At 36.4% G+C, this 22679-nt stretch overlaps 1 protein-coding gene across 1 annotated transcript; it reads right to left on the reverse strand.

Annotated features, from left to right (window-relative positions):
- Nucleotides 1-944: 944 nt before the first annotated feature.
- Nucleotides 945-21933, reverse strand: LOC149791609 (transient receptor potential cation channel subfamily V member 4-like). The gene is made up of 3 exons (XM_089969226.1): nt 21820-21933; nt 12603-12747; nt 945-4945 (listed from the first exon to the last, which is right to left on the reverse strand). The coding sequence occupies exons 2-3, from the start codon at nt 12717-12719 to the stop codon at nt 1307-1309; spliced, it is 3756 nt and encodes a 1251-aa protein (XP_089825352.1). The 5' UTR covers nt 12720-12747; nt 21820-21933; the 3' UTR covers nt 945-1306.
- Between the last annotated feature and the right edge of the window lie 746 nt (nt 21934-22679).

Raw genomic sequence — 22679 nt, forward strand, 5'->3', positions numbered from 1 at the left:
GATCACTTGCTACATTTTAGCCCATACTTTGCCATGTATCTAATGTTGTCTCTATTATACAATTTGAGTTACTCATACTTTAAAGAGATCACAGAATTTCTATTATGCTTTTGTAATTACATTTCTACGAATCCGCAAAAGGTTATCAAAAATGGGCATTTTGCTTACCAGGTCATATGATCTAAATTTTTGAACACATACACCAGCGTGTATCCTACTCCAATCAATTTTCATGTTTATAGCACAAGTTTGAATAGGTAGTAAGAATAATGTATATTGTATCCAAGTACGGACTGTAATATTTTCTTTTCTACGTTTTTATTTCATTCTGAAATAAGAATTCCCATTTTTTACAATTGCATAAAAGATTTAATTTCCGAGTTGGCACATAGTCTCATCAGCTAAAATCTAATTTAATTTAATATTCGTGTCTTTGACCTCTTTCATGTTAATCTAATTAACATTCGTGTTTGTTTTCGATCAATCGTACTTCAAAGTAATTCAAAGAGATTTAACTGAATTTGTTTCTGTTCTGGTTGTTTCTTGCTTAAGTTTGCTTGTTCTAGGGCCAGCCTTCTTAACAAACGTGTGTCCCTTTTGTGTTTATGTGTGTCAGTAATTGTCAGAAGCCATAAAAACGGAAAGATTCATAACTAATCTTGAGGTTCGTAACATAGCTGGAGTGTCATACTGTTTACTTTACTTCGTGGAGAGCCACATAAAGGGCTCCTAGTGTGACATAAGGGCTTCAGTGTGTGACATAAAGGCTTCGGTGTGACATAAATGCCTCGTAGTAGTGACCTAAAGGCCTCACAGTGTATAATAAAGGCCTCATAGCGTGACATAAAGGTCTCAAAGTGTGACAGAAAGGTTTCGTTGTGTGACCTAAAGGCCTCACAGTGTGTAATAAAGGCCTCATTATGTGTATAGAATAAAACTATAAGTATGGATCATGTCATTTATTTTTAAAATGGGCATGTGTGTCCCGAGGATATTGCAATATACTTCTGGAATTCTAGACATTGAAGGAATGGAATAAGTTGTTCTTGTGCCCCCCAGCCATTTATATGCTTTTCCATGTCGTTTAGTCTCTTCTCCAAAGTAACCTCAGCCCATAGTCACTATCTGCGTGACAACGTTCATCTCTTTTTATAAAGCATTATAGCCTTCTGACAAAAATCCATCGAATACACCGTGCATGTTGATTTGGTTTCGATAGGTTTCATATGCCATTCCAAACCATATAGGATTTTTTTCCTATCCTGTCCTTGTTTTAAAACCATCTTTGCACTCTTCTTGGGACTAATCACCTTTTTAAAGAAGCGTTAAGGTCTGATAACATAGTCTGAATCAGCCGTAGCTCTTCTTGTCTTCTCTCCTCCATAGCTTTTGTATGATGTTCCAGTTCAGCAAGCCTGTTTTCTGTGATGTCCTCGTTTTCACCACCAAATTTACTGTATTTTATTGAATAGCGATTAAAGTCGTCAGTTTCCATTTCAACGTACCAACGATTAAACCCAGTCAGATCCTCATTTTCAACGTTACAACCAAGGGGTCCATAATGGATCCTTACACGTCCAAAATGTCTACTAAGAGGGAAAAATGTTTCGATTTCAATTCCAAGACTTACTGACCCAATCCGCCAGTCCACTTGATGTTCTTGGAGTACTCTTGAGTAAGAATCGTTCATCATGGCAATCAGAAGATTCAACAATATGATAGTACCAAGTACAAGGTAAATGATGTAAAATATTTTGGAGTATGTGGCAGTACGGCCGACTTTTCCAAATTCTGTGTCAAGATCAGGATCTTGGCCATACAGTGCATCCATTCCTAGCAACATATTGAAACTTAAGAAAAGTGTATCACCAGGGGTGGTATACTTCTGTGCAATTACGTCTGAGACTTGGAATAAAACGTGCAAAGCAAACCCGAAGGCGAGCATCACAAACAAATAAACGATGATGAATCTCGACACATCTCGAAAAATCATGTTCAGCAGAAGGCGGTAAAAGTAATGGATTATTTTTATGCCTCTTGTGAACGCAATAGACATCAGCCATCCAATGCAGATTGCCGCCGCAAGAAAGTAATTTTGGAATGAGTATCTAACAGAGAAAAGACCGACCCAAGCTGCAACTAATCCCGCAAATATTACACTGACGATCATCAGCGTGTAATGAACAACAGTGTTCAGCGCAGCCATGAATCCCTCTTTCCTTGACAGCTGAGTCCGCTTTACAAAGTCACCAAACATTGCAGAGCGTACCAAGGAAAAGATAACCAATATGATGATGACCGCGGGCTCCAAAGGCACGATTACATACAGCAAGATTGTAATGGCATCGCTAGAATTTATGGAATCTGGGTTTGTCCTCAGCTTCCTCTGTAGTTCTACGCCAATAAATGTGAACAAACTCATGTAGATAATATGACAAATCAGAAGGAGGACAAACGTCCATGCTGTGAGTGAGGTGTAGTATATTTCAATTAGTTTCATCGGTGGCAAGTCCAGGATCTGCGCCGATCTATTTTTTATATCCTGTTTTATAAGCCATTCAAGGCATGAAATGGTTGGCGAGACATTGATTCCACCACAACAGCCCTTTGAACTATTATTCGTCTTGGGCGTAACGTGTGTTATATCAAACTGGAAATGGGTCGAATCCTGCGACTCGAACATCGTAACGTCCTTCATCATAAGTAGCCGTTTAATGATTTGAGGTGCTCCAACTCTGAAACTTAGACCCAAGACTGACAATCCATCATTGTTTGCAATGTCATTGGTGAGAAAAATTGTTGCATCTCGTTTTAAGTATCGGTGCATTTCCTTGCTGTCTTGTTCAGGGTAGGGAATGTTGTTCCTCTTACACCACCAAAAAACTACGTTCTCGAGGATAACATCAAATACATGCAGATGTCTTAACATGTTGCTAGGTTCGTTTACCGTCTTCTTCACAAGTCGATGTAGAGCGGTATCTCCGTTGCTATCCTTAAGCGAAAGATCGGCATCGAGGTAAATTAAACGCTTGACACATTCACCAAATCCTTCATCTGCCGCTACATGAAGAGCGGTCTCGTTCTTTTCAAAATTTTGTTCATTGATCCTCGCATCTCGTTTAAAAGCTTCGAAGATGTCCAGCATTTTCTGCAATGCTTCTGGTTCGCCTGGCCTGACAGCTTCATGGAGTGGTGTATTACCATCGTTATCCTTATCTTTGAAACGGACGAATCTAAACTCCCACATCACACTAGGCTTGGCAAACTTTCCAGCAATGTGCAGGGCATTATTACCTTGAAAATCCTTTGCATTAAGACTTTCCCATGCATGTGTTTTAATTGTATAAGCGACCAATTCTTTTACGGTTTCAGGCGTGATTTGGGATGAATAGGCGGCTACATGTAAAGCAGTTTCCCCTTTGTTATTTTTTATGTCTGCTTCAGCCTTGCAAGACAAAAGTGCTTTTACTGTTGCCTCATATCCACGAAGGCAAGCAATATGAAGAGGCGTATTTCCATCATTATTCTGAGAATCAATTTTGATTTTGTCTTTAAATTTCTCGATGACCTTGAACTGATCATTCACGGCAGCATGGTGAAGAAAGGTGTTTTTATCGTTGTCTGATTCCATTGGATTCAACCCCATTTGTAATAAAAAATCGATTTTATCGCAACGACCGCTTGCAGCTGCGATACAAAGTGGTGGCCTTGCCGAAGTCGTGACACCAAATTGAGAGCTCATGGCCAATAATTCTACAAGGATCTGCAACAAATCAGTGGTCTCACTTTGTATAGCATAGTACCATGTATCGTGTCCTTCGTGATTTCGGTGATTGACATCGGCTCCTAGAGTGATCAATTTACGCACAATATCTACATGCTCATTTTGTGCTGCCGATAACAATGCAGTGTCCCCCATTTCGTCCGGCTGGTTAAAATTGGCGCCATGTGCCACGAGTGTTTGAAGAACATCTAAGTGACCCTCACTAGCAGCATGATGAATTGGAATTTCTCCTCCACGAATACATATATTAACATCTGTCTCTTCATGGGAAACTAGTAATTTTACAATTTCATTGTTTCCGTACGCTGAAGCCACGATCAACGGCGCAACTAAGCCCAATTTTCTGGTCATATTTGGCGATGCGTTACTCTTTTTAAGGAGAAGTTTTACTGTGTGAGCATGCTCGTATCTCACGGCCCAATAGAGCGCAGTGGAACCCTTGTCGTTCATCACATTGGCATCTGCTCCTCCATATAATAAGACTCGAACAGTTTTATTATGTCCCCATCTAGCTGCCCACAACAGGGCCGTATCTTTCTTCCCATTCATATGGTTTACGTCCATACCACTGTCAAGATAAAGCCTCACAAGTTTACTGGCACCGTGATATGCGGCTAGAAGAAGACAAGAAAACAGCCTTGGCCTCTGTCCTTCGATATCTACTGCAGTCTCCAGCTTCAGCACCGACAGTCGTTTATTTACAGTTGTAAATTTTGATAAGAATAACTTCGCTAGTTTTCGATTTTTCTTTTCCGTGATAATGTGCAGCGCATTTCTCTTTCCATGTATTCCAGATTCCGTGACTTCATACCAGTGACAGAGAAGTTCCTCATCTGCTTGTAAAATGATGTACTTGGCAATATTGTATTTTTCCTGTGAAACAGCATAATGGAGGACATTCTGTCCTGTCTCAGGTGAAACAATTGAAGGATCTGTTAGTTTACCAGTATTTTGAATCAAAGCAATATTTTGGATAACTCCTTCTCGATCATTCGCATCAACACAGGCAAAGAGGGCCCGTCTTCGTTCTTCCAAGCGACGGTTGGTGGCACTGGTTGGGCGAAGGTTCTTTTCTGTCTCCTTCTTGTCGATAATAACAGTGCTGACTGACGAAGCGGTACCATTGTGATGTGAAAGAGCCCTTGTTTCCTTTGATCTCCTCTATAAATATAAATTCAAGGAGAAATTTATTAATATATAACCAATAAAAATGCAAAGTTTTATTTCTCCAAGTTGAATATATTAGTGTTTTATTTCGATGGAATTTTATATCGATAAACACTTCATGTTAATCAAAAGAGATTTTCACAACATTAATAGAACATACAGAAATTAATTCCGATAGAAAATGATTTTAAAGAAGTAACAAAGAAAGCAAATGAGAACACATCAGATTTAGGATCGTGGAAGATTTCTTTGATATAAGAAAGTGAGAGATACATATTGTCAGAGCTGGAGTCCTGCGGCGGAGTAATCTGCGTTTGAATTATTGCGAAAATCACTTATTCTTAAGTACGTATAGTTGTTTGAAGCGGTCTATTCCATAGTATTTGACACATATTTTAAACAAAAAGAAGACTTTAGTAGTAAAATAATTGATTATATAGGTGTAATAAGTCATTAATCGGCGATTACAAGCACGTTTTTCCTGCGGGTTGTGACAAACCAATAAGCTGTGTCTAAAAGTAGTACAAGTGGCCAGTGCGCATTGCTTCCGCCACTGTGCTATAAATAGTTCTAAAGGTAACCATGTTGTCTTTTGACGTTACTATTACCGATAAATATCAGCAACACCAACATTAAATTCACACAGTCAGTACGAACCATAGGTGTTACTCTCAACAGTACTCTCACATTGTACCAACATGTCATGAACATATTCAAGGATGCATATCTTGAGCTGAGACGCATCAGCTCCATTCGCAGATATCTTTCAGTTGATGCCACTAAAACAACTGTGTGTTTATTAGTACTTTCAAGACTGGACTATTGTAACTCAGTTCTGTCTGGTTCGTCTCAATATCTACTCCAGAAACTTCAAAAAGTTCAAAACACATCTGCTCGGATCATCCTTAGAGTACTACGATCAGTACACACACACACACACACACACACACACACACACACACACTATTCTGTACCCTACACTGGCTATTCATTCGATCCAGAATCAAACACACGATTTGTTTTCTGTGCTACGTTTCAGTGACGAATCCCAGTCCAACATACCATCAGACCTCACCCATGTATACACACCAACAAGATACGTACGCTCCTCTTCTGACAATCGTATACTCATTATTCCCACTATGAAAACGAAGTCATATGGACAACGTTCTTTTGCATACCAGGGGCCAGCAACGTGGTATGAATTGCCCACTGAACATAGACACAAAGACACAGTGATCACATTCAAAAGTGCTCTTAAAATTCACCTATTTCGACTGCAAGAACAAGTTTAAAGACCTTATAATATTTCATGCCTTAAATATTTTCAGCATGTTTTATGTGTTCTAATTTGATGGTGTTTGTTTTTGTAATCATATCATTATATATGTTTTATATGTTTTAGGTGTTGTCTAATGTTGTAAAGGGGGCCCCGAGTGGCCGAGTGGTCTAAAGCGCTCTTCGTTATAGATCACTGCCATCTCACCTCTGTCTGCGGCGGTTCGAGTCTAGGATTCAGCCAATGTGGGTATGTGAGAAAGCTTGCCAGTAGCTTCTCGTGGGTCGGTGGTTCTTTCCGGGGTTTTCCCGGGTTCTTCCTCCACCATTAATACTGGCCGCCATGTATAGCCTATCGTGTGCTGAAAAATGGCGTTAAACCCCACAACAACAACAACAACAACAACAATGTTGTAAAGCTCTTAGAGCTTCTAAAGATTAGGCGCTATACAATGTCCTCATTATTATTATTATTTATATCCTGAATGCAATGGATCGATACATATGTTCTTATCATAAATTCTAACAATTTCTATTTGTTTCATCAAAGGTTAATGAGAGTGAAAGGCTCTGTGATTATCCCTTTGCTAACGTCGTAATTTCTGCTCGCTAATTTCCACAAGTCACCTGAAATGGCTTTATACATTATGACTCATTTCGAGAACAGCGCTGTTTTTACTGTTTTTATTTACGTGAGCAACTCTGTTTTGAAACGCAACATGACAGTATTTTTCGTACTTATCTCTGAAACAGCGGCGAAGAGTTTTATAACTGAGCATTTCTAATCTAACTGACTGTAACGTTAGGTGGCATGGGACAGTTTCATAGATTGGCTTCTGGCAAATTTCTTAACATATGGCTATGGTGTGACTTTTTGAAGTACTGTTGTGCAATAATTAAAGTATTGATCTTTATGACAATATGACACCTTTCCCCTTTATTACACAAGTGGTTCCAAATGTGTCAATATGACACCTTTCCCCTTTATTACCCTATTGGTTCTAAATATGTCAATATGACACACGTTTCCTTTTTATTACCATATTGTTTCTAAATATGTCAATATGACACACTTTCCCTTTTGTTTACCCTATTGGTTCTAAATACGTCAATATGACATAGCTTTCCTCCTTGTTACCATAAAAGAGAACGTTCACAATTGTTAAATTCAGTACATACGTCCTTATCAAACTCAAAATGTTGAAAATACAGCAGATTCTGATTTGTATTATTTACCGATGTTTAGAGATTTTATTGTCAGTAATTAGGGGGTATAACCGTATTAAATTCTTCATGTTAGAAATGATTCTCTTCTATTACTTGCCAACTTTATTGTTAGGAATTCGGGGGTAAAACCATGACACATTCTTCATGCAAGAAATGAGAAGAAGACCAAATGAACAGATTATGAAAATACTGAGCATTTAGAAAAGGCATGCCTGGGACAGTGAAAACAGTTGAAAGAATAACAAAATATTAATTGATGGAAATAAGGAGGAAGAAGATGGAATGAGTTATGGTAAGGTCACATGCAGACTGAATTGAAGAGGTTAAAAAACCAACAAGATAATTTTGTAATTAAGGAAATAAACATTATGCTAGCATGGTTGTTGTTGTTGTAGGGTTTAACGCCATTTTTCAGCACACGATAGGCTATACATGGCGGCCAGTATTAATAGTGGAGGAAGAACCCGGAAAAAAACCGGAAAGAACCACCGACCCACGAGAAGCTACTGGCAAGCTTTCTCACATACCCACATTAGCCGAATCCGAGACTCTAACCCACGCAGACAGAGGTGAGATGGCAGTGATCCGTAACGGAGAGCGCTTTAGACCACTCGGCCACTCGGGGCCCCCTGCTAGCATGGTAATGCTTTACTTAATACAATCTTATAGTGATTTATGTAGTAGTTTGAAAGACATTTTGGTTCAATCAAAATAATATTACTAGAATGTGTACTCATTAAAGTATATTGAACCAGTTGTCATGTAATCACCTTCGATGATAACGACATTCATAAACTGACAAATATACAAAATCAATAATTACAAAAGCACCCAAACTCTTTCAGTGCATCCATACAGCACATAAAAAATGTTCTGGCTCGGATGGATTTAAAATTTAAGTTTTAAATTCTCTTGTAAAGATGTTGCTCTTTTTATCTTTATTACAGTCAACTATGTATACATTGCTAGAAAATAAAGGTTTGCCATTTGGATCCATAAAGGGGGCTAACCAAAGCAGTATTCAAAAAATGTAAGCTTGATACTAAAAGGGCTAAATATTATGAACATATAATGTTGAAGTTTAACAACACTCCCCTTTAATTTGTAAACGGTGTTTGCATTTACAGTGCCACAATTCAGCAATTTATGTGTCATTTTGATGTGCAGAAAGTTTCCATTTTAACACGTTTTAACTCGTGTTTATGAATAGGAATTCTGAGACGTTAAGATGCAGAGAATACCAAAATGTTTTAATCTTATCGAATGATTCTGCAATTGCCACAGGTCACCGGTATCTTCAGGACTGAAGTTTTATTGACACATTGACATGCCGAAGAGAAGATGCCAGTGTGTATTCCTGTGAACATTTAATTACTTTTCATAAGATAAATGTTGCCAATTTAGATTCGAAATGTGAACTTTCAGTGTTTCATCCGATTCCCACCAACTTTTACAGTGCCGGATTAAACCCTGTGGAGGCCATTAGGCAGTCGAAATCTTGCCCCCCTCCCCTCCGCAAATTATCTCCTAATACGTTTTTAATTTTACCAACCAACAATTTTAATAAACCAATTTTATTACACAAAACAAATATTAACAATTAGAAATGTTATTAAAAAAATTAACATGTTATGTTATTAAACAAAAATTATTAAATGTATTAAACAGACGTTGTCGCGGGGCCCCTAAACGTCGTGGGCCCATAGGCCGGTGCCTACTCTGCCTATTTGGTAATCCGGCACTGAACTTTTACAAAACGCACGTTGTAATCTATTTATAAAGCAGAGAATATCGAGACAATAACCGATTCTCCGAAATATTTGTTTGGGGTAATGACCTAGAAATGTTCTAATTCTTTTCGCCAATCAGCAATTTTCTTCTTGGTGGCGCCGGTTTGTAGCTCTGTAGAAAGTTGGAATTCTTTGAAATGCAAAATACAGACATCTGTCTCATGAAAAGTAATTATATACTCATATACATAGTTGATGTCACCTTTACTTAAGAGTTACAATTTATTAATAAGGATGCACAGCCTTGAAAATACTGATGATCTGGGGAAAACGTAACAATGTCTGACCAGACAAAAATCCTACAATTTAGATATTCTCTGTCTCTGAGCTTCTCTCTAATCTAGCTCTTAAAGATGCTTGTTGAGAAGGAAAATTATCACACCTAAAATTCAGAAACGATACCTGTAAAAAAACTAAAAATGAAAGGCTATGCATAAGCAGCTCTAATTTCTCGAGTTACAAACCTTGTCTCTCATTATGTATTTATCTAAGGAGCCATGTATTAGTACATAATATTTTCATGGCTTTACCCATTTTGTTGTTGTTGCTGCTGTTGTTGTAGGCTTTGACGCCATTTTTCAGCACCAGATAGGCTATACCTTGCGGCCAATATAAATGGTGGAGGAAGAATCCAGGAAAACCCCGAAAAGAACCACCGACCCACTGGAGGCTACTGGCAACCTTTCTCACATATCCACATTGGCCGAGTCCGAGACTCGAACCCACGCAGAACCACTCGGCCACTCGATACCCCTTGACCCATTTTAATGTCAAGCCTGCATCATGGACCTATCGTTCTTTAATAAAGGCGTAAGCAGTGCAGTGAATAAGTGTACTATTTCGAATATAATTACGACAGGGACGAGTAAGTCTTGCAACTCGATCGTCCCAAGGACGGGTAACTCTTGCTACTCAATCGTAACAGGCTAAAGAAATAATATATATATATATATATATATATATATATATATATATATATATATATATATATATATATATATATATATATATATATATATATATATATATATATATATATATATAATGAATACAAATCATATGGCGAATGCAGGAGCGTATTAACCATTAAGCAGACTAAGCACGTGCTGAGGGCACCAGGGCCAAAGGGGGGCACCACAAAGTTGAGAAAAGGGTGAAAAGAAAAAAAAACGAATGAAGATTTGTAAAAAAAAAAATTGATAAAACTAGTGCAAATTGATCATAATGTTCTGTTTCTTGATCATGGTGCATCCTAGGGTTATCTTCCCAGGTGTACGTGGAAAGGAGGGGGACACCAAGATTTGTCAGTGCTTAGGGCACCAGTGAGCCTTAATCCGCCCCTGGGCGAATGACAGTCCTTTCAAGTGCACTGGATCCAACAAGAGATCACGTGTGTTGTTGTTGTTGTTGTTGTTGGGTTTAACGCCATTTTTCAGCACACGACAGGCTATGCATGGCGGCCAGTATTATTGGTGGAGAAAGAACCCTGGAAAAGCCCGGGAGGAGCCACCGACCCACGAGAAGCTACTGGCAAGCTTTCTCACATACCAACATTGGGCGAATCCTAGACTCGAACCCAGGCAGACAGAAGTGAGGTGGCAGTGATCCGTAACGGAGAGCCCTTTGGGTCACTCGGGGCCCCTGGATCACGTGTGTCAAGGATTGATTAAGATAAATGCAATAAACTGACAACGAACAGTGCAAAACAAGTATCTAATTAGCCTGAGCGATTTCGACTCTTAATGAGTCTTTTTCAAAGGCAAATACAAAACATAGACAAGACAAACAAATAAAACAGAAAAACCGTTGTGTTTGCAAAACATTACATTGCTGTTTCTACAGGAATTAAACCGTAAATTTATTATGTTTCAACTAGTTTATTTCAACATGCGCTCACCGTTACGGATCACGGGCATATCACTTCTGTCTTCGTGGGTTCGAGTCTCGAAACTCGGCAAATAAGTTGAAACAGTATAAAATCCTGTGCTTTAGTCAATGGATAAGATTTTGTCTTGGATTTAAATGGAAAGTGTTGTATACAAGGTGACCCTCTTTCGTCATATATTTTGTATAATATGGGCGTTGATTTTGGCTCATGTGATAATATCAGATAACATATAAAGGAATAGATATACAAATGCAAAGCTCACTCAGAAACACAGTATAATGATAATACGCCACTCACTCTGAATGGCTTTGATAGTCTTCCAAATCTGTATTTGATCTTATTAAAGATTTTCAAAATGATCTGGACTTAAAATGAATATTGAAAAGACCAAATTGTAATGACTTGTGAGATTTTTTCGGTAACAACAAATGCATATTCATTGCGGGCAATATTAATAATGGATTCAACCAAACATGGCATGTTGCCATATCTTCTATTCATGATATCAGGTTCAAGGTCAATTACCATGTACTGCGCTTATCTTGTGAACATGCTAAATGAAACATATTTTCACCTGTATTAGGTAAATCAAAAAGTCATGGATTGAACGGATTTAAAATTAAAGTTTTAATTTTTTTAGGCTGTTGGTCTTTTATCTTTAGAGCAATCAACTATTGATACATTGTTGGAGTGTCTCAGAAATATCTGAATTGGTTTAAATACTCCACATTTAAAATAAATAAATAAATAAATAAATAAATAAATAAATAAATAAATATAGTTAAGGTTGTTTTACATAGTTTTCTAACTGGATCCAAAGTTCATGTCATCACACATTATTAGTTTTATATAAAAGAGAAAGGTTTTTCTTGCAATTGATAGGTTGCATGCCCATTTGTTTTGTAATTGAAAAGTATGTTATAAACAGAGATCTTTTAATTAATTGAGTTAGTTCAACTATTAAATTTTGCCATCAACGTCTTCATAGGTATTACAAAAACCAAAGACGTGATTCGTGAGTTTTGAAGAGATAATTTACTATGTCATTTTATCCACAGTCGTTTTAACTTCAATAATCAGTTCAATGCGGAAACAGATCATCTTTTATTTTGCATGCTGTGTGTGACACAGCATCATTACAATCATTCACAATTCCGTTTGATGCCACCATCACTTGTTAATTCCACTCGAAGCGAATATTTATGCAAGACTGGAAGGTTTCTGAGGAAGTCAACTGAAGGAAAAACGGCCGTGACTCGTGTGTGAATGTTGTGGATAGCAAATTTACAAATTTCTGCTACTAATACTACTACTACTATAATAATAATAATAATAATAATAATAATAATAATAATAATAATAATAATATAAGTAGTAGAGCCGCTGTTGCTGTTGTTCTTGTTTTCATTATTACTATTATTATTATTATTATTAACCATGGAGAGTTACATTTATGGAAAATCTTTACCTCTTGGCGAACCTTTCGAAGTTGCACAAAGTCGCCATCCTCTCCCGCCTCGCCAGGGGTCACAACTACAATCGTTTGTTTCCGAAGCAAGGGCGGCTTACGTCTTTCATCAGCCATAATTTCCACTTTAGCTTATTTAGGTGTTCTGTAATAATAATAATAATAATAATAATAATAACAATAAATAATAATAATAATAATAATAATAATAATAATAATAATAATAAAATAATAATAATGATAATAATAATAATAAACAAAAATGGTACTTTAAGAAGTAATACTATGTAGACGAAGGATTAATTTCGCATGAAACAAAGTTGCTATGCATTTTTCCATTCATGAAGTAAATTCACATTAATTCTCTTCCTCCACGCTTATATTTGATACATAAATGAAGGTACGTACTAAGAAGGAACCAACAGGAAATTCTACTGATATTGTGCATTGCCTGTTTCACCAATACATAATATAAACAAAATTAGCAGACAGAAAAGTTTAACAAGAAAGGTAGTCGTTAGAACAATTTAGTTTCTATCGTGCTAACACGTAAATGATAAAAATAAATGCAAAACATCGAACAGTGTGTAGGAACCTGAACTGCATAATCAATGGAGAACGACAAGTATTTGTATGTCGCTTCTACCGTCAGGCACATTCTTTCTTATAGTGATTTCATATGTGAACACACTCATATAATGTAGAATTAACAGTACAATATTCAATGGCAATATGGAGGGAATAAACCTTCGGATATTGAAATTTATTATAAATGGAATAAAAGACAAAGCAGATGGTGCAAATAACAATTAATTATGATAGTGTTGTACTACAACAACAACACAATATAGAGAAACAAAAATACAACACCACAAAATAGAGAAACAAAAAATACAACACAATATAGAGAAACAAAAAATACAACACAATATAGAGAAACAAAAATTACAACAAAACGATATAGAGAAACAAAACATACAACAACACAATATAGAGAAACAAGTAATGCGATAACACAATACAGAGAAACAAAAATTACAAGATCTCGAATATAAATTAGACGCTTTGGTACTAGTAAATACACCATTAATACTGGCCGCCATGTATAGCCTATCGTGTGCTGAAAAATGGCGTTAAACCCTAGAACAACAACAACAACAACTAGTAAATAACTCCCTTGCAGAAAATATGGCAGGGGTAGCCATAATTCTAATAAACGAATCTAAGAAACTAAATTTGGAAATAATTAGAGTAAAACCTCATTTTGCAAGAAGGTTAATGCATATTAACATCAATGGGTGGCACTTTATGAGTGTATATATCCCTTCGGGATATTAAAGCAGAACAAACAAACAAAAAAAAAAAAGAACCCAACGGATTTTATTATAAAATTAACAGAGTGCATGCAAGAATACACGGTAGAAAACCGTATAATTTGCAGGGTTATTTTAAAACTGGATTGATCGTGCATTAGATAGAGGTACATGTTACATGTGGTACGCTCAGGCCATAAAGAATCTGGTATAAGCATTTGTAAAGAATAATAACTTAATTGATACATTTAGAGCAACAAATGCTGACAAGAGAGAATACACAAACAGATATGGAGACGACAGAGCTAGTAGACTAGACAACTTTTACATATCGAAGGAAGAAACTATTATTGGACAGTTATGTGAAATTATCAAGAAGACATTATCAGACCATATCCCAATTATATTAAATGTAAAAATGATAAATAAAACAAGATGCTGTCAAGAACATTGGAAATTAAAGAACGCAATTGTAGAAGAATACAAATCGAAAGTCAATAGTGTACTAGAGGATTTTACAGGGAGAGAACACACAAACATAATAATACAGCGGGAATAAATGAAAAGAGAAATTAAAAAATTTAGTAAGAGATAGTGAAATTCACACCGTCAGAGAGAGAGAGAGAGAGAGAGGATAAAAACAGATACAAAAGATATACGGGTAAATAATAACATAACTAAGGAGAACAAGAAAGAACGGATGAGCCAAATGAATGAAAGAGAAAAAAAACATAACACAAGGAGCTAAAATAAAGGCAGGGAAATTTTCTAATGTATGCAATAAAACAAAGGGACTATATAGAAATATAGAAATAAAAAGTGCAAAAGAGAAAAAAAAATAGACAAATTGAAAACGGACAACCAACATTCACAAAGATGGAGGATATACTGAGAGAAGTAAGGAAATACTACAAAGACATGTACACTAAACAAAATATATGACAGGAAGAAATGAAGGAATACTGCGACAGCATAAATTTTAACCAGATAAACGAAAGAGCAAAAGCACAATGTGACAATTTTATTTTAGAAGGGGAGACAATAAAGGTCATAGCACAACATATAAAAGGGGAGATCACTTGATCTGAATGGACTAACAACTTATTTCTACATTAGATTTCAAGCTAAATTAATAGATATATTTGAGCACTTGTGCAACGATAAACCAGTGGCGTCACCAGGTACGGTCCGCACCCCCCGTACCCCACTAGTGACGCCACTGCGATAAACTGGTAAACGGTGAAATGACAGAAACATCATGACCTTAATTTATAAACATGGGAAAGAGACGACTTTAAAAAAACTGGCGCCCGGTAACGCTGTTAAACACAGACAACAAAATTTTAAGTAAAATATTATCAAATAGATTAAAAATATGAATGGGGTTAATAGTCAATATTAATCGATGAGAGGGGAAGGAATATAGTAAATAATACCCTATTAGCACCGTTATAGATTTCATCCAATGCTGCAGAGAAAACGGGACACTGTTGCTACTCGATCGAATAGAACATGGTTTTATCAAAACAGTCTCAAGGAACTACAGGTTTGGAGAAATTTTCCTTCAATGGCAACAATGTCGAAAAATAAGATTGTAAGTCATGACTGAACGCTCAGTGAGACAGGGATGCCGTCTATTCATGTTATTATGTGTCTTTGCAATAGAGATTTTATGTATTAAAATTATTAATAACAGGAATATGAAAGGAATTAAGCTACCGAATATGGGGAAAGAATGAAACATTTTACAAGACACAGATTTTTCTTTAAACTTTTTTATATAGAATTTGGTAAAACGACGGAATAGAAACTATATCACGATAATAGTGAAATACTCTTGATTGGAAATTGGAGAGGTAATCGCCCAGGATCCCCCTCAAGCCACATAAAATAAGTAATGAAAGCATTGGGAATACCGTACGGAGAAAAGTCGATACAAAAATTTAACTATAAACTAACTGTAGAGAAAGTGTAAAAGAAATCTAATAATAGAATCTTGGTCATTTTCACTTCTTAATTTAGTGGAAAGAGTGCAAGTCGCTAACATGTATATTTGGTATACAACAAAAACGACTGATTTGACAGATATCATGTGAAATATACTGTAGAAGGAAATAATACACTTTATCTGGGGAAGGAAAATTCACTATTTACCTAGAAAATATCGGTATAAACCTAAGGAAGAGGAGGCGCTAGGTCCACCACACCTAAAAGTACTTAAAATACAAATATCGTCAATAGGATAATCATTTAGTATCAAAAGGATTTATGCAAGCTATGCTTTCCTAATTTGTAAGCAGCAATATTTATATAATTTGAATGTTTGATATCAGTAACGGCTATAGAAATAACATATTTTGATTTCAAAGTATCTAAAATGCAAACACGGTGTTATATCGGACGAATGAGGTAATACATTACCACAAATAAACCATATATTCAGCTGTAAAATCAATAGTTTCAATGTTTGAACTTCAGTGCCACGCTGGGATCATTGATACCTCGATGAATGACATTCTGGATTGTATCAGTGTACTACATCAGGACATTCAAGAGTATTGGTAAATCAGGTCATTGAAGACTATCGGAATTCATTTGGAACATTCCATAATTTTGGACTTGTGATGAAACATTTAAGATTGCTTGGGGTTAAATTCACAATATTGCACGTGCCTCTTAAATTTGTAACTTAGAGAACTATAGTATCTGTTGGTTATACTATACTGGTGGTTTTGGCTTCTTAAGACCTAGATTCGTAACACTATTGTCTGAACCATTGGCATGAATGTAATATTACTTTATGTTATAATGTAAGTGTGCACAAAAGACTGGTGTTTTAAATGAGACAAACCGAAAGTGTGTTAGCTATTACAAATTGGTTCAACTGATTACAGCTATTTATAGCACCAGTTCAAAAATCCAATGTTACCTATACCATTAGGTTGTTTTGGTTTTTTTTTTGTTTTTTTTTTAAAGTATTTAAGAATGGTCCAAAGGCGAAAAAAGAACAACCGTTGGCTGCATCTACGCGAACTCTGCTTTCTTTTCACAACGAATTATTATTTCGCTCTGATTTTCTCTGCTGAGCGACGGTAAATAATGCCACGAGTCAACGAAAACCAAAAGCATTGTACGCAAATTACTTTACAGAAGGCACAGCCCAACCCAGTCAGATCGTTGAACATGTCTTGAAAACTACACACACCAATGATCTACACCAACCACACATCTAGCCAACGTAGCTTAAACAAAATCCTCCATGCGGTGTGGCAGGAGCAGCGACGACAAACTTACCGCAAATACCTCTATTTAGAATTTTGTCAAATATCCCATTAAGGTGGACCAGAGGAAACAAGTTTTAAAAAATGTTACATTCCTTCGCATTTTCTCCAATCACACGTTTAGTATAAAATGTTTCCTTAAAATCCTTTTAGGAGTGTTCGAATAGAAGCCATTGCAAGCTTTGTCGCTGACGGACAAACGGACGCGCCGACAAAATGCGGCAGCAACATTCTCGTTCTTAGGTGAAGTGCGGTGATAATAAAACTGTTACAAGAAAGAGAGAGTCCATATGTTTATGTGATTGTATCTTTCTAAGCAATTGTTAACTGTATACAACATTTCAATCAAAGAGAATTACTGGAATTGCTTATTAACTCGTTCATGCACCACGTGATTTGATCACGTGACTTTTCATTTGTATTATTACCAAGATGTTAGAATTACGAAGACTAAATGTGAACAAAATTAACGTCTGCTTACATTTAATCAAAATCAATGAAATTTCCAGTCTATAATCTGTTGAAATTGTATGAAAGATCTTTTAATTTTATAATGCGCGATTCTTCCCTCGGGTTGGTTGTTGTTTTTTTTTTTTTTATTCGCGGCTGCTATATATTTTGCCAACCATAACGTTACCGCTGTGTCGTCATACTTGTTAATTACGAAAGCCCTAATTGACACTTCTCGGCTCAGAAAAGTTAAACACAACACCCCACCCCACCCCGATTTGAAATGGTGTAATTGACTCGAAAAGCAAAGATTGTTGATATTAAAACAAACAGGCCGTCGCTTAGACGCAAGTCAATGGTTGCCTTTCTTTAGTTGGTCATTGATTATCTCTGATATGTTATTTAGCGCCAGTAAATAGACTATTTTGTGACTCAACTCCCGTTGTGAAGAAAATAGTGACACAGCATTTCTATAGTAAGGAAGTCTTAGATTGGACCTGTTGTTATGATACATATCTTTGTTAACCTGTCCGATATGATTGGACCTTTTGCTATGATACAGATCTTTGTTAATTGGTCCAATATGATTGGACCTGTTGTTATGATACAGATCTTTGTTAATTCCTGACATATTTTGAACTGGCTTACAGGATCTATAGTCAGCTTTCTTTGCGCGTAATTTAAAAGTCGTACGCTTTTGTTGAGAAAGGGTAACCTCAGAGATTAAAGCGATTAAAGCAACAGTCTATTTCGATTTATCTTGTCAATGACTGCATATTCATAAATGCTGAATAAATTTTACATAAAGTCTCTAGAGAAACATGTAAAGATTCTGAAACAAATTGACACTAGATACTCCAATGAACATTCTTTAAATTATAACTTTACGAGAAAAGAGTAGTGCAAAATCTTCCCTTTTAGCTTCATTTGATGTGTAATACCATCAAAATGAAACATATAAGACTTTGTACTCTTGATATTTGAATAGAGAAGTGTCTGTTTTCATCCGATAACTCACTATTTTGCCTAATCTACCTCCCTTGAATGAATATCCAGTAATTACCTCTCACGGATTTGTCGACACAGCCTGTCATAATTCCTGAGAGAAAAATTGGTGGCTGTGTTTTATTGTTTCGTGAAGGACGATGCACACGTATCACTTTCTTGTGGCAGTGGCGACGGTGGTAGCGTCAACATTAAAATTCTATATTCCGGTTTCTTGAAATTCTTCAAAATCTTTTACATTAACAGAAACTTTGAAATAATCCTAGTATATTCCTGAAGTTTTCTATCCTGATATTTTGGGGGTATCATGTCTTGTCTGGATCGAAGGCGTCAAAAACATCGAGATGTGTTACATTTGTTTAAACACTAGTATATTGTCTACATTAGTTATTGTACTCAAGTGAAACTTTGTGTAATATTACAATGTGACTTACCTTTGAAACCAGGTCTGCTCGAGGACACTGTCTCGCCTGCTTAAGCAGAATGATGTGTCATCATAATATTATTAACAGGGCCGTATTAAGATCATGAAGGGCCTAGGGCTTATAGGAGGGAAGGCCACTCAGCTGCTACTTCATATAGAATGGGGACCTAGAATAAGGCCTACAAAATATTAAGCTATGAAGGGCCTAAGGCTTATAGGAGGGAAGGCCACTCAGCTGCTACTTCATATAGAATGGGGACCTAGAATAAGGCCTACAAAATATTAAGCTATGAAGGGCCTAAGGCTTATAGGAGGGAAGGCCACTCAGCTGCTACTTCATATAGAATGGGGACCTAGAGTAAGGCCTACAAAATATTAAGCTATGAAGGGCCTAAGGCTTATAGGAGGGAAGGCCACTCAGCTGCTACTTCATATAGAATGGGGACCTAGAATAAGGCCTACAAAATATTAAGCTATGAAGGGCCTAAGGCTTATAGGAGGGAAGGCCACTCAGCTGCTACTTCATATAGAATGGGGACATAGAGTAAGGCCTACAAAATATTAAGCTATGAAGGGCCTAAGGCTAATGGGAGGGAAGGTCACTGTGCTATTACTTCAATATGAAATGGAAAGCCCACAAAATATGAGGGTCTTAGGCTATAGCCTTATTAACTTATGTGTTGTTCAGCGGAATGTTTCTGCATGTTATACGAATAAACTAGATATGCAAGCTCGCATTATTGAAACTGGATAGCTGTCTAACAGTCGTCGAATAATGGAAGGGTCCGGGCTTTTAATTTTGATATATGTTTGGATTTTTTATGAAAATAAGGTATCAACTGTCTACGTTCAAGTTCACAAAAGATTTAAGGTAAATAGCAAACAACTGTTTTTTATGTTTGTTTCTTACGGCGTTTTAGCACATTATTAGCTACATTATGCCGAAAAATGGGAGCTAAGTGGACTTTCCCCAAGACGAAACCAACGCAGCCTGGGACTGTATAGAACCCGCGACCTTTCGAATGCAGGTCCAACGCTCTACCAACCGGGCTACCACTATTCTCCAATTATCAGTCAAACAGCAAATCAGCTGGCACTTACAAATGAGGGACAGGTACGTTTGGTCCTCGAGGGAGGGGTAGGGGAGAATAAGGTAATAAATGTCAATATTTAGATGACGGATCAAATATGTATTTGTCCATTTATGAGAGTAGCGCTGTAACCGCCTTATACATATCAGTTGTGAAACCAGTTGTTAATGCTAACAAACCGCAAGCTTTCGTTGTGTTTCCTGTTCTCGTACGTTGAGTGGAATTTATGTACACTCCTAAAATGTGTCAGGAAAGTTCTGGAATGGTTACATTGAGAGAAAAAAATCATTAAGTGAAGATCGGTGGTATCGAAACAAACAAAACCCATCTTGATCCCACCACAATGGGAAATTCAAGGTTGTATTCCGTTGACAATTAGATATAGATTTATTTTATTCAGTAAATGTAAATAAGCCGTATATCTATCACGTGACCGGAGTTACCATGGGGAAAAATACATATAATACAGCATTGTTTAGTTAGGAATTAGTGGGTTGGGCATGTAGTTATGACACTCTTACCGATTTCAACATTGGTCCTATAGCTACGACAGTTTCAGCGATTTCTTGAGTGGTCTCATGAATTCTAGACTTTGAACAGATGGTCTTATGCCATCGACGCATCAAAATATCATAAATTGTTTGTTTTATTTATTTTAGTTTTTATACAAGAAACGTGTTCGTGCGTTTTTTCCTCGTAAGTAAATGGCGTATTTATTTACTAATTACTGTCGTTACTGCGGTGCCGATGCAGATTTGTTAGGCAACCGTGAACTTATTCTCAGTTATATTGTTAATAAGAATATGTGCTTCTAATACGGAATAATGAATAGCATTTACCTCGTGAACACATTTTGAAAAATGTGTCGCAAACGGCAGAGGATTGTAATTTACAAGAAATATTCTTAATGTTTTATGGATATCTTAACATGTATTTACTCTTCAGGACTTGTACACAGGCGATTGTAAATATTCATTCACAAGAAGAAAAATATCGAGTACAAAATTACGTGCAGTCAGGTGTGACAGTGTCACATTCAGAATTCTTTTAAGGGGTGGGGTGTCTTTTGCATCACTAAATGTTCCTATTACATACCAATGCATGCACACAATACTGCATAGCAATAGCACTATAAACTCTGCTGCACAGTAATTGATCTGTATTCTGTATTTGTATTTTTTTTTGTTGCATAGTTATAGCTCTGTACACTCTGTATTTTTATTTTATTCACCTATCTTCCATGCATTTATCTATCTCCTATTTTTGTAATGTACCTTCTATGTACTTATCCATCTTCTATGTACTTTTCGATCTTCTATGTATTTATCTATCCTCCAAATATTTATATATCTGCATGTTTGTCTGTCTGCCAGTTAATCCATTGAAAAAGAAAGAAAGCCAGTTTGATTCTCTGCATGGTCCATTGACTGACCAATCGCTGACCATACTGAAAAGCTTAATCGAATCTATTGGATGAACTCTCATTTCTAACAAAGAATACATTTAGTCCATGCATTCATTCATTCATTAATACGATAATACCAGATGACAAGTATAAGTCAAAAGTGTAAGCAAAGTAACTTACTGTGCTATGTATCCACTACATTGATTGATAGTTAGTCTTCAGACAATAAGTAGAAAAGTATATCTTACCTATTTTGTTATGATGGGGGTACAAATCAACGTGTTCAAAGGTTCAAGTTTCAACGTATCACACAGCTTGCTGCACACACGTCTTTTTACGAAAAACCTGCACCGGTTTTTCCAATACTCTCCGTAACGGGTAGATACTTCTGTGTGCTTCTTGTATGTTAGTCTTACTTCACAGAGCACGTATTATTTCTATTATGGTGGCTTAAGGTCAAGGAAATTCAATACTAAGCGGTACAGCAAACAACCCCGTTGTTGCCAACACAGGTATATATATACATATATATATATATATATATATATATATATATATATATATATATATATATATATATATATATATATATATATATATATATATATATATATATATAAACATAGCTTTGAAAGTGTTGATATAAAGCAATTTGATATGCCAATACTATTGGTATATCAAATTGTTATCAGCCAATGGCGCAATAATAGGAATAAATAAACATTCTTTCACCTGCAGGCCTATCGATCAATGGTGAATTTCCATTCATTAATCAGTAATTGTGTATGAAAATAACGATAAAAAAGTATTAATAGTCCCCGTTTTTTTAATGAATCTAACATGATAATCAATTTCATCGCAATCCTTTCTTTTACCGTTCCCTCTCCTCTCTCATGGATAAGGAGAAAAATACGCTGAAATCGGGAGTGAGAGAGAAAAATAATTCGGGCTGGATGAAAACCTTAAACTGACCTTGCACCAAATAACCTACAAGAATATGGTTCGTCCTAACGGTATGTTTACGCTTTCCATGGGTACTGTCTACAGCAGGGGTGGGCAAACTACGGCCCGCGGGCCGCATGCGGCCCGCCAAGGACTTTCATGCGGC

Source organism: Sinohyriopsis cumingii, chromosome 9 (assembly GCF_028554795.1).
Source record: "Sinohyriopsis cumingii isolate HCF-2022 chromosome 9, ASM2855479v2, whole genome shotgun sequence".
NCBI lineage: Eukaryota > Metazoa > Mollusca > Bivalvia > Unionida > Unionidae > Sinohyriopsis > Sinohyriopsis cumingii.